Genomic DNA, 26,041 nt, shown 5'->3' with positions numbered 1-26,041 from the left:
AATCGCTGCGAGTACGACTCCATCAACCGCGTTCTAGCAACGCTTCCGCTTAGCGATCTTCAAAGGTATGAAGATGCTCTTACCCCTCTCTCGTTGCTGGTCTCTCCATAGGAAGATCTGAACATGCGTAGGAAAATTTTGAATTTATGCTACGTTACCCAACATTACCCTTAGCAGCCTGATCCAAATCACAGATCGACAGAACTCCCCCCGGCATCGAAGCACCACCAGGAACCGAAACTCCAGAGTTCGCCACCTCCTCCGTCATCGTGGTGACGACCACGCTAGACTGCGCGTAGACGTTGGAGATAGCAGAGTGTGGTAGCGACGGAGAGAAAAGAGAGACGGGATCGTGAGGATCACCGTCCCCAGACGTAGCCAAGGAAACTAGGGAAGCGCCGCCATCGCCGGCAAGATCGCACGAGCCCTTCGTAACCGTCGGCAGAAGTTTCCCCTCGCTCTCGAGCCTTGGAAAAAGTCGCTTCACTATTAGGCTTTTCCCTACCTTGATGATTATTTTTCTTCCTGTCCTTCTTTTAATAAAAAGATTTCAACATCGAACACAATATAATAAAGAATTCCATTCCCGTTGAGATCGCTTTCATAGTCCGTGGCTACTATGAATATGACGATGAACTAGTCGTTGTGAATCATTCACCAACCTTCTTAGGCCCAGTTCTTTTGAGCAGATTCTATAGAATCTCAGTCCCGAAAATCCCGAGCCAAAAGAACTCGAATGAACTACCAAAATCTGAATCAGATTCTGCAGAATCTCAGTGCAATTCAAAATCTGAGGAAAACCTGGTTTCTCCCACAATCTCAAGATTCTACCAAGTCCCACAAAAGAAAACCTTTTGGATTAATACCATACCCCTATTATACCACGTAATTACAGGCAAAATGCCACCGAGCAGTCAACCAAAACGCCCCGCATCTGCGCTCGCTCCCCACCTCGCCTCTGCATCTGAGCTCGCTCCTCAGGCCGCATCTGCGCTCGCTCCTCAGGCCGGCCCCGCCCCGCCGCCGGCAGGCCCCGTCGCCCCGCTCGTCAGGCCGGCCTCCGCCCTGCTCCTCAGGCCGGCCCCGCCCCGCCCAGCCGCCGGCCGGCCCCGCCCCGCCCCGCCGCCGGCCGCCCCGCCCCGCCTCCGACCGGCCAGGCCCCGCCCCGCCCACCCTGCAGTCTGCCCCACCCCGCTGTGAGCTTCGTTCTTCTTCCCCGTAAACAGATGTTGCTGCTTATTTGTTACATGGATGGATGGATTTGGTGCTTATTTGTTAGATGGATGGATGGATGGATTTGCTGCTTATTTGTTAGATGGATGGATGGATGGATTTGCTGCTTATTTGTTAGATGGATGGATGAATTTGCTGCTTATTTGTTAGATGGATGGATGAATTTGCTGCTTATTTGTTAGATGGATGGATGGATTTGCTGCTTATTTGTTAGATGGGTGGATGGATGGATTTGCTTCTTGAACACACTGTATTGCTAGATAGTGCTGCTCATACAATTTGGGATAGTGTTGTCAATGCTGTCAATGTTTCCTGCTGTCAATGTATTGTTAGATAGTGCTAGATAGTGCTGTCAGTGTTTCCTGCTGTCAATGCTAATGTGGTAATGTTGAATAATAATGGTAGATGGAGAAAGTTAAAGAGCCCAAAGCAAATTGGGATAGTGCTGCTCATACAATTTATATGACTGCTTGCGTAGAGGAGGTTCGAGGAAATAATCGCAGCGGCAGCTTTTTGTCGGACATAGGACAAGCTAATTTGCATAAAAAGTTCAATGAACGCTCCGGAAGAAACTATTCAACCCGGCAAATCAAAAATAGGTGGAGTGTGTGTAGGAGCGACTACAATACATGGAAGACATTGATCCAGCAAGCATCTGGCCTAGGAAGAGATGAGCATACGAAGACTAGTGCCGTCATGAACAAAACTTTACACCCATTGTAATATTTAGCAATTTTTATGCCATTCGTAAAATACACTTTCGTTACTGTTAGAAACAACAGAGTGTTAACAATTCAGCAAACAACTTCTATCTAAGGGCAGTACAGACATTTCAACACACAACACTTTCCAGAATCTCAAACTACAATCTCTGAAAAAAAAACCTCTGGAAAAAGCAGATTCTGGAAGAATTTTTCATAATCCTGATTCTCTAGAATTCAGGTTGAAAAGAACTAGGCCTTACCCCAGTCCGAATTGATCATCACACGCTTCCAAATTCACCCCACTCGATACATATTTTCTCCGTTTCTCTCTCTGTCTCGCCGGATAGCGACAGAGCTTCTAGCTTAGTTTTTGTCTTCTGCGTACGGCCCTACCCGGCCTGGGGTGATCCGAGGGGGCGAGGATTTCATTCATAAAGAGCTCTTTATTCTAACGATCGCGTCCAAAGTTTCCACCAACCAAGCTAGTGTACAGAACAATCCAAGAAACACAATGGCGGCCAGCAACGGCGGGGCGCTCCCCGTGGTGGACCTGGCGCCGTTCTTCGCCGCGGGAGACGCCGACGACGCGGGCGCGCGCGCCCGTGCCACAGACGCCGTGCGCGAGGCCTGCCAGGCCACCGGGTTCTTCCGCGCGGTGAACCACGGCGTGCCGCCGGAGCTCATGGCGCGCGCTCTCGATCTGTCGGCGGCGTTCTTCGCGCTCCCGGACGAGGAGAAGGCCAAGGTGCGGCCCGCCGAGGGCGCCTCCCCCGCGCCGCTCCCTGTGGGTTACGCGCGGCAGCCCGCGCACTCCGCCGACAAGAACGAGTACCTGCTCCTCTTCAACCCCAAGCTCGGGCTCAACCACTACCCCGCCCACCCTGCCGGATTCAGGTTACTTCTTTCTTACTCTGCTTCATTCGTGGATTGTGATTGTAGTTCGTAGCAACCTCTGCTTCGATTCTGATTTCTGAATTGTGATTCTGAATCCTTCTTATATGAATTGAAAGAAAAAAGAATCTATCATCTTCAGGGATGCGCTGGAGGAGTGCTACGGCAAGCTCACCGAGCTGGGGCTGCTCATCCAGGACATCCTGAGCGAGTGCATGGGCCTGCCGCGAGGCTTCCTCGCCGATTACAACGCCGACCGCGGCTTCGACTTCCTCACGGCGCTGCGCTACTTCCCGGCGACATCGCCCGACGAGAACAACGGCATCAGCGCGCACGAGGACGGCAACTGCGTCACCTTCGTCCTGCAGGACGGCGTCGGGGGCCTGGAGGTGCTCGGGGAAGACGGCCGCTGGGTCCCCGCGGAGCCCGTGGAGGGCAGCATCGTCGTCAACGTGGGCGACGTTCTGCAGGTGCTCAGCAACAACAAGTTCAGGAGCGCCACGCACAGGGTGGTGAGGAGGCCGGGGGCGCACCGCCACTCCATCGCCTTCTTCCTGAACCTCCACGGCGACAAGTGGGTCGAGCCGCTGCCGGAGTTCGCGGGCGGCGCCGGCGAGCCGCCGCGGTACAGAGGGTTCAGGTATAATGAGTACATGCAGCTGCGCATGAGGAACAAGACCCACCCGCCGTCCAGGCCCGAGGATGTCGTACACATCACCCATTACCAAATCTAGCTCGCGAAAGCTTGCTTCCATGATCCATGGCGTACTCTACCTTTTTTCCGTTGTCAAACTTCAGTTCGTTGTCTGTGGTGTGAACCTAGCCTGTTTTCTGCTGTTGCCTAAGGGCATCTACAATCGGAGTCCCAGATCGCAGTGGGAGCTCGTATACATGCCGGAGTCAAGCTGGCAATGGTTAATCCTTATCCGTGTCCCGTGCATAGTTACTCTATCAGGAATGGGGATGTGTCAATTTTAGTGTTCATGAGAAAGCTGGTGTGTGCGAAATTCCTTGTCGGGTAAGTTCCGACCCGCACGAAAGGCGTAACGATCTGGGTACTTTCTCGGAGAGAGGCTCAATGAAATAGACATGTCTGTGAAGATGCGGACTACCTGCACCTGGACAGAAAGACCCTATGAAGCTTTACTGTTTCCTAGGATTGGCTTTGGGTACCTTACCCAGCATGCAAGACGGGATTATCTGCCTCATCCGTTAAGGCTTTATATGTGGGCTCTAAAATTAGTACTCTAGATCCTAGGTAATTTCTGCCCTTACCCACCCAAAATGCAATCCATCCCACCCATTTAGCCCAAAAGCCTCGAGAAATACTTAACCTAGCCACAACATATTGTCTATTGTGGTGAAATCCTTTTTTTTTCAACCGAAATGCTATCGAAGGTTATTGTTGATTGTGCGTATCGGTTTCCCTACCCGGACTAAAAACCTCGCGGGGATGGGGATGTGAATATTTCTATCCCCGCATATGGGTATGAGGATGGGAACGGGCATGAGAAGACCGTCGCGGGGACGTGGATGGGAATCTAATTCCTGCCTGGGTAATCCCCAATGCCAGCCTGAAGCCAGAGGAGCCTTAGGTTTGTTACAAAACCATTGGATTGGAAGTTCCTCCTCGTCAAAACCGCCTCCGAAGAGGTCCTGACGAGATCTTCCAAGCGACGCCACGCCGGTATGGACAGTGCGAAATAAAACTTGTGCCCTTCTAATCTAATCTTTTTACCTTACTAGCAAAAGGGACCGTACGTTGTAACCAAAGAAAAAAAAATCATAATCTTCAATGACCATGAACAGATTATGTTGGATCACCGAGATACACTATCACTTTCAATTTCGGGAAATAATGAACATTCTTTTACACTCGTGCACATATTTGAAAGTGTGACCATTTTTACAATTTGTAAACACTTCTGAATTCATGACCATTTTCTAAAATCAATAATATTTTTTGAATTCATGAACATTTAACACTATCCACATTCATTGTTTTCTTGTGAAAAATTAGACAATTTTCTTGAATCGGCGAACATTTCTAGAATCAACGAGTTTTTTTATCGCGAAGACGTTCAACTACATCAACCGCGTTTCTTAATGCTTTTCACTTAGTGATCTACAAAGATACGTGGATCCTATGTCTTCTTTCGTAGATGGTCATCACCATGGATAGATCTTGTATGTGCATAAATTGTTTTTGTTTCCATGCAACGTTCCTCAACAGGTGCATCATGAACATTTTATTATTTTTCAGACATTTGTTTTCAATGTTGCAAATATTTTTCAAATAAGTCAATGTTGTTTTTACAAAATCACGAATTTTCTTTTGAATGCACAAACATTTTATGATTTATTAAGCATTTTATATCATTTTTTATTTCCATGACTTTTTTAATATCCTATATTATTTAAAGTAAAAAAATAAATATGGAAAATAAAAAGGAAAAATAAAAAACAAACATTTAGAAACTGGCCGCCTGTACATGGCCGGCCCAAACTGGCGCATTGCATCATCTTTCAGCGCACATGGCGTAGTATACGGGTCCGAACTGCATGGGTCACAAGAGAGGGATTATCGTGTGTGAAACGGTTTTTATCACCTATGGATGGCATTGTTGGGTAATTCTTGTCAACTTCCATGGTAATTTGGATGTTGGATGACCGAAAACAGTCTATGATTTATTATTACTAGTAAAAATGCTGCTTGCACCGGAAGAAAAAAGAGCATCACATCATGTAGCCTATAACACGAGTAATTGTTTGATTTATGACCCACATTAACAATTCTCAACATGAAGAATTATGCTGTCGGCCTTGCCATCTTTGTAAAATGTTTAAAAAACGTTTGCATTGTTTGATTTGCGGCGTTACTATTTTATTCTCACCGTCACTATTGTAGGTAACATTAATTTATATTTATACTTTTCACTTTCAAAATATGATTGCCGGAAAGTAAAGAGTTTATAAGGCTTGGTGCTTTTTTATTGACACATTCTGCCAGTATTAGGAGCACACCCTCCGGACCAACATGACCACTTCCCCGGACATTATCATCGGGGCTCGATGTGAATCGGGATTAAGGCACTTAGAGCTGCCGGATAGATGGTACAACTGAGAGAGGTTCTCCCCCCTGTGAGTTGTTGTGCAGGGCTTGATTTAAAGATTCTCACACCAAACAAAACTGGTTTTGCACATCTGATCTGACCAAAGTTGCAGCTAAAATGCAGTAAAAAAAAGACAGTCTTCCATTGATGATTTCGAGCACATGTACAACCACAAGTCAGAGCTTATCTACCTACCTTCCTTCCACCTTTCCCCTCCCCTCCCCTGCTCCGGCGACCGACCGACCGCCCAAGAAGCCCACCACCTACCCCTCAAGCCGGATCCGCCATGGCGCTATACCGCCGCGTGACCTCCGTTATCCGGCGGCGCGGGGCCCCGACCATGCTCCCGGCGCGGGCCATGGCGTCGCTCCTCGGCCACGTCGAACCGGCGCCCAAGGACCCCATCTTCGGCGTCACCTTCCCCCTTTCCCCTCCCCTCCCCTTCCCTGCTCCGGCGACCGACCCGTCGGCCAAGAAGCCCACCACCTACCCCTCAAGTCGGATCCGGCATGGCGCTGTACTCACCTACCTCTTTTCTCGCATGTAGCCGCCAACTCGCCACCACACTCCACGCCTCTAGCCACTAGTTGCTGCCGCCATCCTCGACCTTTGCACGCAGCCCGTCATCGCACCGCCGGCTGCCCCCACGAGCACGTCGTTGCTGCTGGCTCGTGATCCAGCCAATGCTCAAATTTGGAGCCCGATGAAGCACCTGTCGATTGGCGCCGGTGGTTGATGATCCCGCGGCAAATTCCGGGGACCTCGCGGAGCTCGACCTGGACGCGCTCCACCTAACTCAGAGGCAAGTCAGATTATTCTCATGGCAGATACGGACATGATTCGCTTGATCGTCGAACGAAAGCTCCAAGACTATCAAACATGGTATGGGTGATAAACACCATATAATCATTTTGTACTAAAGCTTTAGATCACTTGTATATCCATCTAGTTGTCACAAGATCCATCGTATTAAGACTCGATATTGTGCTAATAGGTCTAATCTTTGACTGATGCACGTTGTAGTACAGTTGCTTCAAAATTGAATGGCCATTAACCTGGCAGCTCTGGATGCTCTGATATAGTCTATTTGTCTACTATTGAATGAGATGGTTTTTGTCTCTAAACGCCTATTATATTTTCATAAAAAAACATAAAGTATAAGATTTGACATCAATACACGCAGCTCGGTTCTTGTGTAGGATTAGAGGGAGTTGAATAAAATGCGTACTTCAGAAAGGAAAAAAAGTGTTATACTCGTTGACATATCTGCATTTTTATCCCCTAGGTGGCTGATGTCACCGGCCCCTATGAAGCAGCTATTAATTCACCACCTTCGGCCGTCAACGAACTCTTACTTCGTATTTTACGTCTTGGAATTGGTAGTCCATACGACGTAAGTAATTTGTTAGAAATGTTCCTATTTATCTTTGTTTTTTTTGTGGGTACAGAGCATCATCGTCCTGTCTATTTTTCTTCCCAGATTGACATCCATTGCATAAAGAGCCTCAATGAGCTCCCTGAGTCAGGTGCTGTTGCGGTCCTTAATCAGGTGTGTAATTGTTTCACGCAGATGATCTCTGAGCTCTTGCCTGAACTTTTCTTTTCCTAAAGCCTATTACCTGTGTATGAAATGGCACTATTAGTCTGATTCATTCTCGATGCAGTTTCTGATAACATGTTCTGACAAACGCAACAAAGGAGAATATTTCCTTTCATTAATTGCTAAGGTTGTTACTTATCTTATTCAGCATCTCCCTTTTTCTTTTGTGGATGTATTTTTAAGCGACTATATGCATTCTGATGTATGGAGTTTTGACTTGTAGCGCAAGGTTGAGGCTTTTGGTGCAGCACAAATATTACAGGATACTACTTCTTTGTCCAGAAATTCTGAAATACAAACCAAGCGATACCGACATCAAGATTACGATTACACAGCATCCGGGTAGGTATCCTTGAGGACAATGAACAGAAGGACATTGGCATGATCCTGTTTCTCTTATCTATACGAACTTAGTAACTTCTCTGGTTGCATCCTTTTACTGGGCTGGTATTGCAAATATTTCAATGTTTATGGGTGAATAGCTTTGTGATTCTCTCAGGGTAGAGGTTAGTTCTATCATTATGTTGGCTAATCATGCTTGGAAAAAGGATTTTATGTCCCATTCCCAGCTGATCATGTGAAAATTTTCATCAAACCTAATTGCAACTGAAAGTAGGCATCATCTGATAGTATTACAAGAAAATTTTGTGCCTGCTGGTCACATAATAAGCATACTGATTTTCTGATAATTTTACCCACGATGCATTAAAAACTACTCCTAACAACTCGCTCTTCCTTTGAACTTCGGAAACAATTTCAGCTCTGGGAACATTTTTTCAAGCTTCACAAGTAGCAACACGAGGCTTGGTTTGGTAACGACACAGCTTACCAGGACGTTCAAGCCGGTGACGTTGGCGAAGGAGGTGGCGACGGAGGCGGCGGAGAGGGGAAGCTCGCCGAGGTGTCCGGCGAACATGACGGAGACCACCTGCAGGCTGTACTGCAGCAGGCTGTACGCCACCAGCGGCGCCGCGAGCCCCACCTGCCGCCGCACCTCGTCCCGCGCCGCCGGCGTCGGGGCGTGGGGGAGGAGGAGAGGCGTTGAGGAGGTCGTCATGGATGCCGACCTCGCCTCGCCTCGTCCGCCCATTCCACCACCGCTGGCCTTTCAGCTTTGACGAGCTGAAGGGAGGGGAAGACGTAGACGGGGCGCGCTGGTCGCTCTGCCGCCGTTCCCCCGGCCAGATCCACCGAGCCAAAGCCCCCGCGCCCAGCCGTCGCGTCGCCCGTCGTGCCCCCGGCGACCCCCTCGCCGCGCCGCCCGTTCCCCCGACCAGATCCACCGAGTCGAAGCCCCTGCGCCCCCGGCGACCCCCTCGCCGCGCCGCCCGTCGCGCCCCCGGCGACCCCCTCGTCGCGCCACCCTTTTCCCCGGCCAGATCCACCGACCGAAGCCCCAGCTGCCGCGTCGCCCGTCGCCGCTGCATCTCGCACGTTTTTTTCACTTAAATAGGGACCGTGGGATTAATTACCACTAAATAGAAGGACTTTTTTGTAAAACGACCATGACGGATGACAAAAGCACTGCGTGCTTTATTATGAGATAAATACACTCATGGTCACTATATTTGGGACGAAAGCACGATACGGTCACTAACCATTGGAATACGCTCGTTACGGTCACTGTATACGATGGGACGTGAATGTACGGTCACTGTAGCACGTATGCGGTGCGTACATGCCTAGTTGACCACGTGCTGACCGATCGTTGGGGACAGGTGGCGATCCGCGGCGCGGCGGCAGTGGAAATATGCGAATAGCCCCTCAGGCATCACCTAATCCCGAATCATCCCTCCTCCTCCTCCTCCAATCACGTCCCCTGTTCGTCTTCGTGCAGAGATAGGGGAGTCGTCGCCCCGGCGATCGTCGGCGGTATAGTCGTGGCGAGGGGCTGAATTCGTGCGTCGTCCACGAGGCACCGCCGCGGCACTCCTTCTTCCCGTTGGACCCGACGTCGATGGCCCCTGTTCGTCGTCCAGAAGGGGGACCTCCCCCCGTGTACAGTAAGTCCTATTTCCTCAAGAATCCGAGCGTTTTGATGTTCAAAAGCCAACCTTTTAGGGCCGCATTGCCTTTGTAGATGTGTTGTTGTTCTTAGTCAGGACCGATTGTTCTAGGGTTTTGGTATGGGATTTGGGGGTAGGAGAATTGGGGCTTAGGGTTTTATCTCTTTTAATAAAATGTATATACAGCCGATTCTGATGCTTGCTGTCTATGTGTTGGTGCATCAGGTCGTAGAAGCAGAAATTTCTCTGTTGAAATTAATCATGGTGGATTTTTTGTTGGGCATGGGAGGAACCGTGCTTATGTGAATGGTCGAGCCATCTGGTATGATAATGTGGAGAAGGTAACCTGGTCACCAATTCTCATTGAAAGCCTAGTTGAGGAAATAGGTTATGAGATGGCAGGGAGGCTCAAAGTATTCTACTGTGTGCCCATCCTTACACCCAATACAAATGGTCTAAGAGAACTTAGTGATGAGGAGCAGACAGACATAATGATGGTGTTTGTTGATATTGGGCACCATTTCTTCAGTATATATCTAGATCATGATGACAGCTTGCAGGCAAATTCAAATGAAGATGATGTTGTGCACTATCCAAGAGCACATTTGCCTCCAGTTATCAGCTCTGCAAAGAGGATTCCCAGCAGTAGTGTTCAGTCTGAAATAGAGGAAGCAGAGGCAGGGGGAGAAACAGATGAAGCAGAGGCAGGGGCAGAAACAGAGCAAGCAAAGGCAGGGGCAGAAACAGAGCAAGCAGATGCAGAGCCAGAGATAGGGGCACTAATTCCCCTGCAGGTTATATTCCCTAAGCAAGAAACAGAGGCAAATACTGAAATGCAAGCAGAGGATGTTGGAGGCAGCACATCTATGAGGATGAGTGCTAGGGAGAGCAAATGCACTTATGCAATGGAAGAAGAGGATGCAGGTACTGACACAGATGATGAGGATTATGACCCTGGTCTACTTGTGGACAGTGACAATGAAATAGGCAATGATGATGATGACTTGTATGCAGATAATGTAGATGAGGATGAACCAGAACAGAGGCAGGAAAACAAAAGTAATGAGAGAGCAAAGCATAAAGGGGATCAAGTGCAACCTAAAGCTCAAGACAAAGGCAAACAGAAGTATGATTCAGATGAAGACTTGTCTGAAGGTGAAGATTTGTGGGCACCTGATTCAGATGATGAAGAGTTGCATTTGAAGTTCAGGACTTTCAGACCAGAGGATCTACATAGGCCAACATTCCATGTAGGCCAGGTTTTTGAGAGTGTTGCAGCTGTTGGTGTAGATCCAAACAACTGCATATTTCCAATAGCAATAGCTGTGGTTGAGGTTGAGGATACCCTTAACTGGGCATGGTTTCTTGACACATTGAAAAGAGATCTAGGCATCATAAACACTGAACCTTGGACCATAATGTCAGACAAACAAAAGGGGCTCATCAATGCAGTTGAAGAATTGTTCCCTGAAGCAGAACACAGATTTTGTGTTAGGCACATGTGGCAAAACTTTCAGCAATCTTTCAAGGGTCATGTATTGAAGAATCAACTATGGAAGATAGCAAGGAGTAACACAGTTCAGCTGTATGAACAAGGCATGGAGGAAATGAAGCTACTGAATGTTGATGCCTACAAGTGGTTGCAAGAGCTAGAACCTGATACTTGGGTTAAAGCTTTTCAGAAAGACTTGCCCAAATGTGATATTCTGCTAAACAACATATGTGAAGTTTTCAACAGGTACATTCTGGAGTCTAGGGAACTACCAATACTTAGCATGGTTGATAGGATTTATAGACAGCTAATGACAAGGCATTACAACAAGCAGATGGAGTCAGATAAATGGCCTGGTGATATTTTCCCAAAGATCAGGAAGAAGGTTGAGAAGGCAACAGAATTTGCAAACACATGCTATGTGGAGGGATCAGGAGATGGCCTTTTTCTAGTAGGTGATAGAGGAGTTGATTACATTGTGGACATGCATAAGAGAACATGCACCTGCATAAGGATACATAAATCAGGGGTTCCATGCTCTCATGTCATAGCCTGCTGCAGGAATGACAGAATTGATCCTCTTTTGATGGTTGACCCTTGCTACTCAAAGGAGATGTTCAAGAGGGCATATGGTAATATTATATATCCTTGCAAAGATAGGAGAGAGTGCGAGGATTTACATGGGCCCCCAATTCAGCCACCATTGTACCAGAAGCATGTGGGTACACCATGTACCAGAAGAAGACAAGCACCTGGAGAGGTTGATCATAGAAGGGGAGGGAAGAAAATAACAAGGCATGGTGTCATCATGCATTGTTCTTAGTGTGGTGAGGCAGACCACAACACCAGGGGTTGCAAGCACAAAAAGGCTGGACTGCCACCACCAAGGGCTGGCAGTGTGACAAATCAAGAACAAGGTCCTGGCAGTGTGACAAATCCAGAACAAGGTGCTGGCACTGTGCCTAATCCAGAACAAGGTGCTGACAGTGTGACTAATCCAGAACAAACAGCTACATCCACTGAAGTTGATCCTGTTTTAACACAGGTAACACTTGTATGATCATGTTTTAACACACTGAAGTTGATCATGTTTGGCATTTATCTAACACAAACTTTTGCATTTCAGCAGGACCATCAAGAACCTTCTGCAACATATGAAGATCTCATGATAGACAACATGATTGCCCAGGTAACATAACTACTCCATACCCAATAACATAACTAGTACTGTAGTATTGATCTCACAATGGACACTTGTGTATTTTTTAGATGCCAATACCTAGAGTTGTGGAACAAAGGCCACTACCATCTTCTAGTTTCCTGAATGCTGCCCAAGTGGTGCTAAACTAGTCTCTTGATGGCCAAGGCAGCCAAGCAAGTTCAAATACCATCAGGCCTGGTGAGTTGGCACAGAAATTGGAGGCCATGAAGAACCAGAGAGATAGGGAACTAGAGGAGAGGAAGCAGGCCATTCTGGAATCTAGAAGAGAAGAGGAATTGAGGAGAGCTGAAGAGGTAGCAAGAAAGAAACATGAGGTTGCACAGAAGAAGGCTGAACTAGCAGAGAGAAGAAGATTGGTTGCTGCACAGACAACTGCCAAAAAGAAAGAAGAAGCATAAATCAACAAGAAAGCTCAAGCTGAGACAAGACAGATTATTCAAGACACAATGAAAACATTAGCTGCTGAGAAGAAGGCAAGGCAAGAAGCAGAGAGGAGAGCTGCTGCTCAAAAAAAGGAGGAAGAAAAGAGAGCACAGAGGGAAGCAACTGCTGCAAAAAGAGAAGAAGAGAAGAGAATTGCTGCTACAAAAAGAGAAGAAGAGAAGAAGCTTGCTGCTGCCAGAAAAGAAGAGGAGAAGAAGCTTGCTGCTACCAGAAAAGAAGAGGAGAAGAAGCTTGCTGCTGCCAGAAAAGAAGAGGAGAAGAAGCTTGCTGCTACCAGAAAAGAAGAGGAGAAGAAGCTTGCTGCTGCCAGAAAAGAAGAGGAGAAGAAGCTTGCTGCTTCAAAGAGAGAGGCTGACAAGAGGCTTGCTGCAGCACAGGAGAAGATGAAGGCTGCTGCAAAAAAAGCAAGGGAGCAAAGCATGGCTGCTGCAAAAAGGAAACAAAGCTGAGTTGACAATGAAGCTGCCTATCCAAAGAAGGCTCCAAGATCTTCAATGTTTGATGTCTTTAGATAGTATTATGCATAGTGACTGCAGTATTGTCCTGTAAGAAACATGGCTATTTTCTTTTGTATGTGGATGACGGGCAAGACTTATTTGGTTGTGACAACAAGTTTTCATGCATTATATTTGGTTAGTTTGGCATATTTGTCAAGTTTGTAAAAGACTTACTTCTTATTTGGTCAGTTTGGTCCTATTTGTAGACAACACCGCCTTACATTGTAATATATATACCCTTTCAATAAGCATAACATGACACCATTTGGAGGAACTTTGTACACAAAACAAGTAATCACATATTAAGAAGGAATGGCATAAGAACATCATATTGATCAAATATAACATAGGGTTCAGCATAGCATTGTCACTTCCACCATTACATGAGACCATTACATGAAACAAACTACATGACACAAACTAGGACTGCCACCATTACATGAAACAAACTACATGACACAAACTAGGACTGCCACCACTACTAACATCACTGCAGTCTCCCAAAATGAACCTGGCATCACCAATGCAGCTAATCTTCAGTTCTTCACCATGTATAGCACCAATGCACCAACACCTAACATCAGCACAACAGCAAGCAAGATCTTCATGAGCATCACCATCTCTCTCCCAAGCTTCATCAGTGCATCAGCTTGCTGCCTGGTCATGACATTGCCACTCTCTCTCTTCACAAACTTCTTAGACATGCTGGTTGATCCATTCATGTAATGAAGCTCTTGTGCATTCAGAAGTTGCTCCCTACGTTCCTCAGCCGCACCAATAGCATCCACAGCTGCATCGCCAACCAGATAGTGATTGTCAACCAGGTACTGCACGTACTCCAATTCCCAACGCCAGAACTCACAACTCACCTATCCCAAAAATACATGCCAAGGTCAAAAAAAGTTCAATCTTTCCATCCAAAACGGAATAGAATCCATGGACAGGACATAAATCGAAGAGATAAATCCATGGAAACACTAACCCCATGATTTTGGCACTTGTAGAAGACCCATCCATCGTGCTTCTCAGTGGTGGACACAAACATGCGCACTTTCTCCTTGCAGCCTGCGCAGCGGATCAGCGGCAGCGCCAACGCCCGGTGGTGGACAGCAGAGGAGGACGAGCTCGTGAGAGACATGACCGCCAGAGCTTGCGGGGGACAGCGCCAGAGCGACGGTGGTGGCCGAGCAGAGCGACGGAGGCGGAGTACAGCGAAGGAGGGTTAGGGATTTGAGGGGGACACCGCGGGTTAGGGATTTGAGGGATTGGGGATTTTGGTTCTTTTACAAAAAACCCCTTCATGAATCGTTGGCCGAATGAGAGACCAGTACGTGGCGGTCAACAATAGGTCAAACTAGGCCTGTACGCACCACATACGTGCTACAGTGACCGTACATTCACGTCCCATCGTATACAGTGACCGTAACGAGCGTATTCCAATGGCCAGTGACCGTATCGTGCTTTCGTCCCAAATACAGTGACCATGAGTGTATTTATCTCCTTTATTATTAGGAAGAGATTATAAAGGTAGAGATTATTTTATATACCTTACTAGCAAAAGGGCCCGTGCATTGCAACGGAAGAAAAAAACACCATCTTCAATGACGATGACCACATTATGTTAATATCCCATCCCACGACTTTGAAAATTTGTTCACAAATGCACAAAAATATTTCTTCTTTTAAATTTATTCACAATTCACAAGTTGAAACAATGTTCATATTTTGAAAAAAATATCATGGTTGTCAAAAAACTTGGTAAATCAAAGAATTATTCTGAATTTCAAGAAACATTATTTAAAATATACTATAATATTCCGATCCACCCGACAATTAAATCTTTAAAATTCACTCAGGTATATGATCAGAAAGACTCAGACGCATTACTGTTTAACTACATACATTCAATCATTGGTGAACATTTTTACAAATTTGGGCACATTTTTAAAATCGAGATTTTTTTACTATTTATAAATATACTTTTTAAAATTCCAAACAATATTTTATATTACGAACTAATTTCAATTATTTTTCTTGTAAATTGGCGAATAATTCATTTTTTGAATTATGAATCATTTTTTCATTGCATTAAAGAATTTGCTCAAAATGATAGACTTTTTTTGATTCACGAATGTTTTCTCCAAATTACGACTTTTTTAATATGCAAACATTTTTACAAAATCCCGAACAATTTTTGAACCTGCAAACATTTTATGTTTTATCAAACATTTATGTAAATATAATATTTTGAATTGAGAAAGTTTTTTTGATTTATTTGAATTAGAAAAAATAAAAAGCAACAGATAAATAATAATTAAAAAAACTAAAAAACAAGCCCCCGCCCATGGCCTGCCCAAACGGGCGTGCTTTTTATTTTCCAGCGAGCTGAGCGTAGTATAGCTGGTCCCTATACTTGCGCCGGCCCATGCGAAGATTCCCTGCAAAACGTTTTTTATAATTTATAGATGGCATTGGTGGGTAATATTAGACAATTTTGAAGGCAATTTTAATGACGTACCACAAAAGTAATATGTGCTTTATTAATAGGTAAAGATTACTAATAAAAAAAGGTGATACTTCCTCCGTAAATTAATATAAGAGCATTTACATAACAAAAGTAGTGATCTAAATACTCTTATATTAGTTTACAGGGGGAGTATTTTTTATTTCGTCCCGCCTAGGTGTAAAAACCAGCTTCAGATAGAATTTTACCTATCCAAGGTGATACTGAAATTGTGTGTTCCACTGAAATTGTGCGTGATTAGGCTTTGAAAAAAGCAAAAATATTAGTGTCCACAGATCAAGCGATTGCTAGGTCATTCGGCCATATGAGGGGTAGTTCAGTTGTAAATTATCCCTTTAATAGGGGTATTCTCATATTTGAAATGTTTCTTTTGTGGGAGTTACCAAAATCTTGATATTTTGTGAAAATCTAACTTTTGGGGGGTTTTGGATTGCATTAGGATTCTGTAGAATCCTCTTGAGATTTTGAAAAGCAAATCGAGTTCTTTTCACTCAGGATTTTTAAGGACGAGATTCTCCATAATTCACTCAAAAGAAATTCACACAGCATGTGATGGCGCCATCAAGAAAAAGGAGCAGAGAATTGTGTATCAAACTTCACAAGAACAACATCCCAAGTGGGCAGTTGTCGTCATTTTTCATGATGACGTGGGAAGGTACCTTGGGTCATCAGCAGGAGCCCTTGATAACTTTATTGATCCGGTTACCCTGGAATGTGTAGCATGTTGCAAGGCCTTTAGCCCTTGCACATGATCCAAATTTGTAGGAACTTGTAATCGCATGTGATGCATCCATCGTAGTAAGAACATCAACGGAGGGAGCATGTGCGCATACACCTCAATGCTTGTGAAATCAAGGAACGAGCAAGTTCCTTTACTTCAGTAAGGTTTATTCATGAGGGTGGAGTATCGAACTATGAGGTGCATAATCTTGTAAAGAGTGTTCTGTCCCTCGATCATGGTTGTTATATTTGCTTCTTTATCCATGGGATCCTTCTATTGTACTCCTTACTAGAGTATAGAGCAATAAATTAACCATGTGATTCTAAAAAAAGGACACCAGGATCGACTTGCCTCTAGCAAGTCACGCTACAACTTGGCCCCCTCTATCCGACGTCCATCATATATATATCCAATGGAAGGGATTGGCCCCCTCTTTCCGACGTCCATCATACATATATCCGACGTCCATCATACAATAACACACACTTCGCTGATTTGAGCATCAAATTTCTTATGAGAAACACATGGCAACACTCCGGGTTGCGCCGCCGGGGAGAGGGTTAAGGACGAGCGACCCAACGGAGGAGGGGGAAGAGGTTGGGTATGTCCAACCGTGGAGGAGAAGAAGGCGAGCATCACTGTCATTGGGGAGCAGTAGGCTAAAGGTTGCAAGATCGTGCCGTGGAGGGCCGACAATGTCAGGATTGAGGAAGGAGAGTCGGCACATCCGCGGATTCCATTCCTATTATCTGCCACACCGCTCGATTCCATTGTAAAGCCAGTAGCAAGCTCTTCATATTTAAGGATGTCAAATTGCATAATTTGTCAGTGCTTTCTAATCGTTAGTGTCGTGAAAATGGTTGGTGCAACAAGGATTGTGCCACCAAGTAGTCAGCTTGGTAAACTATCAACAAAAATTGCAAGCTAGTACTACAATTGTGCCACTATTCTGAATTTTTATGCTAAGTGATAAAGAGCTGCTATGCTAAATGTTTCTGAATTTTAATGACAGGTGCTATTGAATTATTCAGTTTTTGCTTCTTTAATATGTTCCTGCATAATGGGTTCAGTTATCCTTTTTATAATTTATTTTTGAGAATCTAAATATGAAGAGTGCTCAGTGCATAGCTTTTGTTGCCCGTGCTGTTGAAAACTACAAGTGCGGGCGTCTCTGCTGAAAACTGACAATCTGTGGGCTGTCTTACCCTTTGGCCAATTCCCTCCGTCAGATCTTGGACGTCAGATAAAGAGGTGCAAGCTACAGCGCGACTTGTCAGAGCCGCCGCCGCCTCCGCCGTTGTCTCCGTTGCAAGCGCCCCCTTTGATTCGGTGGAACTGGAGGGGAAGACACTTGACCCGTCCGCCGCAGGTATTGCTCCTTATTTATACTAGTACAAATGCCCGTGCGTTGCACCGGGCGAAAAATTCGTCCAACGAGCTCTTCCTCAAACCTCCATGTGTAGTTAACTCTACCGGGAGAAGGGGACACGTTATAAGCAGGTAAAACTTTGCTCTTCTACAAGCTACAACAAAAGATTATGAAAAGTTTATTAATCCAATTATTCAATAGAAGATAATGGTACAGTTGTGGGTAATGGAACATACACATTCTATATATTACCCTGATTTTTTAATTTGGAGGCAATTGACAAAAGAAATTTGAGATAAACATGACCATTTTGTGTAAGCAAAATAACACAAATAACAGGAAGAAATAGGATACAGAGATTACCACAATGTCAGTACACAATCTGACTTCATCTACCAAGACTAATTAGTTGTTCTCTTTTAGTGATAATCTTCTATCTGTGAGAGCTGCAGACTTGTTCGTAACAAAAAAAAATAATTTTTCTGAATCATTAATTCTATGCACCATCTATCATTCAAATAGGAATATGCAGCACTACGATTGAAGAATAGTGAACCTGCCCGAAAAGGTTGGATGAGTCAGAGTTTTGTTGGGGCTAGAGTACCTCCATGAACCCACATCATAACCATATTATGTCATTCAGTAATCGAGCAGTCTGGTTGAATCCATCATAATCGATGTCCTTGTTGTTGGGTCCATGCCTTCCCGCCTAGAGGGACCCCATCGTGATAGAAGTTTTCGCCGTTGAATTCATGCCTTCCTGCCTACACGACAACACGTTGATATGAAGTTCTGGATAATATACTCTTAGAGTGACATTTTTCTTTCAAAAATATTAACCAAGTAACCCTAAATCTAAATGCAGAGTTGCAGAATATACATAAACAAAGCATATTCTGATCACATGTCTATTTAAACAAATCATTTTCCATGTAAAAAGTCTACTTCAGTAAAATAACATTTTTTGCTCAGTACAATAGTAAAACCATCTTACAGTTTCATCAGTTGGCTATGGTTCAGCTGGCCATGCCAATATAAATATTATGCGGTATTTTAATGTTATAGAGTACCTCTTTAAGCAATTTGGCTTCATAATATATTTGTATTATGACATATTTTTCTCGAGCACATTTCATGGTAACACAAATTTTACTATATTAGTTCTAAAATAATGTTGCTAGCTTGATGTCATTCTCTAGTGCAAAATGATAAACCAGTGAACAACTTACACTTTACTCAAGAACAACAATAATATATAATGTATCATGTCCCACAGAAACACCCACTATGTTGTCTTCTTTATTGTGTTTTTCAACCAACACAGATTTAACTTTTCTCGGACTAAGGGCTAAATAATCCATTCCTTGTCTTAGGTTCTGGTACTTCAGAGTGTATTCAATGTCTGCTAGTGCATCAACACTGCCAATTGTCTCACTCTTGGATTTCATGACGCCCAACAACTTGCCACAAAGACAGCTAGTATCTTCAAGTAACGATAAGCCTTGCATCTGCAAGTTGTCCACTCTAGTGTGAAGTTCCAGGACAAGACGATGTGAGGATAAACTTAATCCATTCCCACTGCTTTGTAGACGGTTTAAAATCCCTATGTTCTCTTGCTGAAGAGACTCTACTTCAAGGTTACAGGACTGAATTTCTTTTCTCAGCTTTTGCTCAACTCCAGTAAGTCCCAAAAGTTCCATTTGCATCCTGGTGATGCTTTCGCTACTTCCAACAGATCTATTTTCTAATTCAACACTAAATCCTTGCCTGAGCCCATTTATTTTTTTTCCTGCTCATTAGATGCCCCTTGTAACCTTGCAATCACCTTGTGCAGTGCCCTACTGTTATCTTCTTTGGATTTTAAGCATTCTTGGATTTGGTCCCTTTCTTCTGCAGCTTTTGTAAAGCTATCATGCAACTCTACTAAGGATCTACATTCAGTTGCATATGGGTGGCTTCTAGGGGTGAAATCAAAATTAAAGAAGGCCCACTGGTGTTATGCGCATGATGTGAACATACAGGGTGAACTCAGGACTACTGACATAATATCTGGCAAGAAATGCCTTGCTTATATCTCATTCAGAACACAGAGCATTGATTCCGGCTCAACAAAAAGAACAGGGAGCACTCCAATTAATTTACATGAAAAATAAAATCCAAGAGACACCTTGGAATTATCAAGCCATACAAAAAGCATATCAATTTATAATTTGTTGCTTAATCGACCTTCATTTTTATTTTCTATTATTAGGCTACATGGAGAGGACCTAATCCAGTTAGTGTACCATGGATTGGATTCGTATCTTTCAAGCTATCTGCAACCTACTACCTATCCATCAAATGTACAGACTACAGAAGTACATGCTGCAACTAACATGACAATCATATGAACTGATCAACCAGGAAAGAAATGGAGGAAAAATGATGGAAAATGATCACTTGCTCTAGCAGATACAAAATTTTCACAGAAGTCAAGAGGACAAAGCATGTCCATTTACTTATGAGAGATGGCAATGGTGACCTGAATTTTGATTCTATAGTACAGAGTGCCTTATGGTAGCTGAAAAGAGAAAGACCACCCTTACTTCTAAGGCAGACTTACCTAATGGAAGTGATAGCCCAGCCCTCATAACCGCAGCTGGTATTGACAATGGGTCTGTGTTAACAAATAGCTGCTTCGGGACACCAACTTTACCTGCAAAAATCAACTGCACCGTGGTGATCAAATCAGCCTTTGAGAAGGTTCCAAGAACCAACCCATTATATCCAAGCTACTGACAGTGCAGGAAATAGTTGATGAAAGCAGATAAAAGTTCACTGCAAATTTAAGTGTATAAAGATAAAAGATAAACAATAGAAAAGGATCACAATCTTCAACAGTCATTGGTAAAGGGGTCAACATGAGAACAAATATGATAGCTCAGGTGACAAGAGAATAAAGGGCTCTTGACGGCCAAATGTACAGTAGAGTAGAACACATTGCCTAATACTACATTTAATAGCATATCATATACCCTTAACATATCCATATCACTGCTTTTGGTGTGCTCACCTTTAACTTTCTCCATCTCATCATTCAGTTGTTTGTTTTGCAATTCCAAACTTCTAATCTTGTTAGAAGCCTCAACTTGTTTCGATTCAAACAAAGTAACTTCTCTCTGAAATGACACATTCTGCTCTGCTAGCTCCATTACTCTATCCCGTAGTCGCTGTTCTTCGGCTTGAAATCTTGCCAGCCTGGCTGACCAATCATTTGACCTTCTGTCAAGCTCCCGTTCCATCAGTCTTCTCATTCTCCACGCTTCTAACATTCGCTTTTGAGCTTTTGACAATTCTTACAGAACTATGCCACGCAGGAACGCTGGTGAACAAGGCGGAGGACATGCTGCTCCATCGCCGGATCCTCGCCGAGTGCGCCGACCCCGACAACCGTCCCGTCTTCCACGTCTGATTCCTAAGGGTAAATTCATCCATCCATTAAACTCATGAAATCTTCCCTGCACACTGTCGCTTACTGTATTATCATGCTCCTCTGCTTCCTTGTGCAGTACCTTCAGCAGGACAAACCTCTGGCTCCAAATCAAAACAGTAATTGTGGGGGATCCCTGGTTTCCATGCTCACGTCGAGGTCGATGTAGTGGCTGCATCCCCGGTGGGCGCGGACACAGACAGACAAACAGAGAGAGAGGCGTTGGTGAGGTGAAAACGCGGGCGTGGACGGGGGGTGGGCGGAAAGGACGGACCTTGCTGGGAGGCGTTGGTAGTTGTCCTCGAGCACGCGGTTGAAGAAGGGGTCGGCGAGCGCCTCCTGGTTGCCGACGGCCCGCAGGCGGTCGTAGATCTCCCTCCTGACGTCGGACAGCAGCACCCCGCCGCCGCCGCCGTGGCCGGAGTCGGCGGTGGCGGGGGTCGGCCAGCAGCTCTCGCTCGCGCCCTCCCCGACGCCGCCGCCGTGGCCGGAGTCGGCGGTGGCGGGGGTCGGCCAGCAGCTCTCGCCCGCGCCCTCCCCGTCGCCGCCGTCGGCCATCCGGCTGCCCGCGCGCGGGGGGCTACGCGGCAGCCTTTATGGCCGAGAAGGGAGTAAGGGGAGACGGGGTCGAGGTGGATGGTGACGACGGCGACGTACGGCAGTGGGTTTGGGATGGGGTGGGGGTGGCGGGCGGGGCAAGGGGTGGCGCGGCGGATTGTCGGAGAGAGGATCCCGCGGTGGAGGACGGCGTGGATAAGGTGAGCTCGAGGTGTTTTTCTTTTTAATCAGTGAAACGTTTTTCTTCTTCACTTAAATCTGGATGGCGGGTTGAATACCAGAAAACATAAGGACTTTTTTGCAAAACCGCCAGCGACGGACGGCAGAAGCGTTGCGCGCTTTATTATTAGGGGAGATTGCCTGTTGGACGTTCGTCTTTTATTTCCCTGTCCGATCTTGTTTGTTTCCATGGAAGTGCTTGGTCTCTGGGGGATCAGTCGTCATCTAATTCGATCGTGATGATCCCTCTTTGGTAGGACTAGGAGTGGTGAGCGATGAAGGCGCGGCAGTTCATCAACGTTGTGATGCAGAGGTATCGCGGTGACAGCGGGTACACGTTGAGCCGCATCAAGGCCGCGGAGCAACTCTTCTACGGATCCACGGAGGAAGCACGGGCGGCAGAAAAATCCAGGGTCAATATGGACTGGCCATCATCAGCCATGGTGCCACCGTGGATGGACACCGTCTCACGGATTCCTCCGCCCAGGCTCAGACTCCAACGGTCAGTCTCAGCCAAGGAAAGAACGGATTTCCTGCCCTTCCATGAACGAAGCAGCGGTGCTGCAAGCAAGGTCCTCTGCGTGGACGCCGAGGGGCACACCGTGCTATGCGACGTGGACGCCGGCACGCTCCAGCTAATTCTATGCCTCAGAGCAAATACAATAGAGCTGACACTAGTGGGGACGAGGCCTTTAGCCCCGGCCCGTAAGGGGCTTTAGTCCCGATTCACCAACCGAGACTAAAGAGGCGGGACTAAAGGCCTAACCTTTCGTCCCGGCCCTCCTACAAGCCGGGACTAAAGGTGCTCCACGTGGGCGTCTCGTAGCGCCTTAGGGGCAGGCCCTTTAGTCCCGGTTCGTTACACGGACCGGGACTAAAGATTTTCAGATTTTGCTGGTTTTGGGTTTTTTTTTTTGAATGAAATTATTTTTGGGTTTTAGGGTTTAGGTGTTCAGGAGATTATGCCTCGTTTGATGTTCGGGAATTAGTTTTCATATGATTTAAATAGAAATAATTATGTATATATATATATAAGATTAACTTATCTTACAAGCGATCATATATATACAATTATATAGAGATCTGAATTATCGGGACTAGAGCCCGTCTATTCGATTACATGGACGAACATCAGTAATGACCCTTAGCTACACTAAATCGTCTTTTGTCTTCTATAGCTTCCGTCCTCAGAAATCCCGCAAGCTCCTCTGCAACAGCAATCGCGCGTTTCTCTAGTAGGACCTTCGTCCTCATGGCCGTGTGCTATATAAAAAGAGGAGATGAATATGAATATCAATCATGATAACAAAGAATGACGGGTAAAACTAGAGGTGTGAATGTTCATTGCTTACGTCGAATCTGTGATCCTTGAACTCAGAGGTAAACGTGTGAATGGTCTCGCAAACATAGTATCCGCATAGATGCGTTCCCCATGGCTGCTGGACGCACTTTACGAGAATAGAATATATATAATCAAAATAATAATCTAGCATCATAAATGTATTGAAAATTAATAGAAGTATATCATACTACTACTTACCTGAGCCGCTCTAAAGGTCAGCTTCTCAGGAAAGTTACCGGGAGTCACGCACTTGAACCGCTTCCAAACCCTGCCCGACAAGGATAATGATTTGCTAAGTTTTTCATTAATTGATATATCAGAAAATTATCGAAAGAGACCGATAAAGCGCAAGAATTATTAAAATTACCCTTGGAGCATGTCCTGCAGGCTTTGGAACTGTTCCAAGGGTCTCGATAATGGATCGAAGGCATCAACTCTTCCCTTATCAATTTGAATGTCCAACAGAATCCAATAAAAGCTGCACATGTATATATATATATATATATATATATATATATATATATATATATATATATATATATATATATATATATATATATATATATATATATATATATATATATATATATATCGTAACTTATCAATTACACTTATAAGTGAATGGACACAACAGAGTAAAGACCCTCACCTGAAGTTGTATGGAAACAGTATGTGGTCACAGAAATTTTGATCTATTAGAAACCTTAGAAGATTTTCCTCCGTCTCCTTGGATTTGTCAGTTAGCGTCGCTATATGTATTTTATTTGGGTCAATAAACCCAATATTTAGGATGCTCTTACTTTTACAATCCAGAATCTTCATTCTGCATAATAGAGTACAAGTTATATATAGACAATGAATTAAAATAACTAAACAATTTATATGTAGACAACGAATTGAAAAACTTACACACAATAGCAACTCATAAGCGATTTGTCAAGGGCGTCGCCATTGTACATCTGGAAGAGTTCATCAAAGTCGATATGGATTTCTTCGGAGCGGCCGTAGTACTCCCGTGGGACACTCAGCACGATCACCGTTCTCCCATTCTTTGATTCACTTAAGTACCATTTATGCAAGTAACGCATATTTGTTGGGAGATCATCTTTGCTGACCAAAGGCTCTCCCATGACAAACTGTGGCTTAGGGGCTACCACAGCCTTGGGTATCTTGTCGTTTTGGGAAGCCAGCAAATCTTCAACCGAGATACCACATTCAGCCGCCAACTCCTTTGCTCTTTCAAAAGCTTGCCCCTGCACCGGAGGGGGAACATTCTCGGTTAACACCTTGAGGGGTGGGATCGACTGTTTGGCCTGTTGTCCAAGCTGAGGAACGTCTGATTTTTTCTTGCTTGTAATTGAACTTGATTTGCTCCCACTTGCACTTGCACGTGAGCTGCTCTTTTTCACTTCCTTCTGCAATGTGCGTGTATAGTCATCAGGCTTATAGTGTAAGTCATACTATGATGGAAGGGTTATGAAGTCTTTTGCCCATGCTATTTGCTTCTCGGTGTATTCCGGGCGGGGCTCGGGTTCCTTCTTTTTCATCTGCGCATCATGTTGTTCCTTTGCTATCCTGGCGTTTTCCTTGGGGGTACGATCATAAGGTCTGATAGGAAGATTAGCATGAGGTACCTTTGGGAGGGGCGACAGTTTGCGCTTTGAGGAGCTCCGTCGCTTAGAAATCATCGACGGAGCGTTCTTGCTGGCACGCTTCCGCTTAGTATCATGTGCGGGCGGCGGCGGAGACGGACGACCCAAGTCCGGCGGCGATGATCGAGATGGACTCGTGTTGTGTTGGCCGACGTCATGTGGAGGGCTTGGAGGTAATGAAGGTGTAGGTGACCTGCGACGACTCGGAGGCGGTGTTGTCCTTGGGGCCGAGCCGGGAAGCTTGATGTAGTTCTTGTCCCATAGGATGACTCCATCCAGTACTTCTCCGAGTGTCCTCTCATCTTCGGGTCCAGCTATGTCGAGCTCTATATCATGAAACCCCGTCATGATTTCATCCACCCCGACTTTAGCAAAGCCAGCTGGAATCTCACGGCCATGCCAGCGTGCATCAGGGCCAGAAGGTAAAGCTTGTCCGACGACCACCTTCATGGATATGTTCTTGAATTTCTGATGGAGTTCACATGATGTTGACTCCTTGATTCCATCCACGGGGTAGCCGGGGCCGCCCTCTATCATTCTTCGTTCATCGTCGGGCGGGGCCTCAGATTCAGCCACGCTGCTTTTCCGCTTAGATTGGGCGCCGGTAATATCAAGTGCAGGATCTTCCTGGCGCGGTACTCCTCTAAGCTCATCAATCTGCTTCTGTTGCTCCTTAATCCTGGCAAGCAACTGGTTGAACTTGTCATTCTCCTCATCCTGCTGCCGCTTCTTTGCTCTCTCTCGGCTTTTGTAAGTGTCTTGTTCTCTGGCAAACCCAAGCCACCACGGGTAAGAAGGACCGAAGCCTCGCGTTCGTCCTCCATGTTCGTCATTGCCGAGGACTAATGTGAGCAAATCTTTATCTCTATCTGCAGTGAACTTTCTTTGTCCCTCCTTAATTTCTTTCACTATCCTTTTCCAATTCTCCCTGGGTATCCTAAGATCGTCATTGCAGATGAGGTCCCCTGTTGTTTCGTCGTACGAC

The 26,041-nt window shown here is 45.4% G+C and overlaps 4 protein-coding genes across 9 annotated transcripts; 2 read left to right on the top strand and 2 right to left on the bottom strand.

The window, feature by feature from the left end:
• The first annotated feature begins 2,364 nt into the window (after positions 1–2,364).
• Positions 2,365–3,753, top strand: LOC123431065 (2-oxoglutarate-dependent dioxygenase 19-like). Its single transcript, XM_045114879.1, has 2 exons — positions 2,365–2,831; positions 2,971–3,753. Exons 1-2 carry the CDS (start codon positions 2,449–2,451, stop codon positions 3,560–3,562), a joined length of 975 nt encoding a protein of 324 aa, XP_044970814.1. The 5' UTR covers positions 2,365–2,448; the 3' UTR covers positions 3,563–3,753.
• A 2,474-nt stretch (positions 3,754–6,227) lies between these two features.
• LOC123428870 lies at positions 6,228–7,887 on the top strand. The gene is made up of 6 exons (XM_045112983.1): positions 6,228–6,484; positions 6,742–6,823; positions 7,227–7,334; positions 7,422–7,490; positions 7,606–7,668; positions 7,765–7,887. The coding sequence occupies exons 1-6, from the start codon at positions 6,228–6,230 to the stop codon at positions 7,885–7,887; spliced, it is 702 nt and encodes a 233-aa protein (XP_044968918.1).
• Positions 7,888–8,131: 244 nt separating this feature from the next.
• On the bottom strand, positions 8,132–14,340 carry LOC123428868. The gene is made up of 4 exons (XM_045112982.1): positions 14,185–14,340; positions 13,966–14,071; positions 8,371–8,588; positions 8,132–8,137 (listed from the first exon to the last, which is right to left on the bottom strand). Exons 1-4 carry the CDS (start codon positions 14,338–14,340, stop codon positions 8,132–8,134), a joined length of 486 nt encoding a protein of 161 aa, XP_044968917.1.
• Positions 14,341–17,497: 3,157 nt separating this feature from the next.
• LOC123428182 lies at positions 17,498–21,739 on the bottom strand. 6 transcript variants are annotated; one of them, XR_006622507.1, is made up of 4 exons: positions 20,869–21,732; positions 20,419–20,524; positions 18,421–18,580; positions 17,498–17,916 (listed from the first exon to the last, which is right to left on the bottom strand). XR_006622507.1 is itself a non-coding variant. In XM_045112365.1 (4 exons), exons 2-4 carry the CDS (start codon positions 21,125–21,127, stop codon positions 18,485–18,487), a joined length of 444 nt encoding a protein of 147 aa, XP_044968300.1. In that variant the 5' UTR covers positions 21,128–21,457; positions 21,560–21,739; the 3' UTR covers positions 18,106–18,484. The 6 variants fall into 6 exon arrangements, 3 of the variants coding, with proteins under 3 accessions (XP_044968300.1, XP_044968301.1, XP_044968302.1); XR_006622506.1 differs by having other exon boundaries at positions 17,498–17,970; positions 20,869–21,731; XM_045112365.1 differs by lacking the exon at positions 17,498–17,916 and having other exon boundaries at positions 18,106–18,576; positions 20,419–20,511; positions 20,869–21,457; positions 21,560–21,739.
• Positions 21,740–26,041: the final 4,302 nt, after the last annotated feature.

This window comes from Hordeum vulgare, chromosome 2H (assembly GCF_904849725.1).
Source record: "Hordeum vulgare subsp. vulgare chromosome 2H, MorexV3_pseudomolecules_assembly, whole genome shotgun sequence".
NCBI classification, from domain to species: Eukaryota; Viridiplantae; Streptophyta; class Magnoliopsida; order Poales; family Poaceae; genus Hordeum; species Hordeum vulgare.
This window is presented reverse-complemented; position numbering and strand designations above follow the sequence as displayed.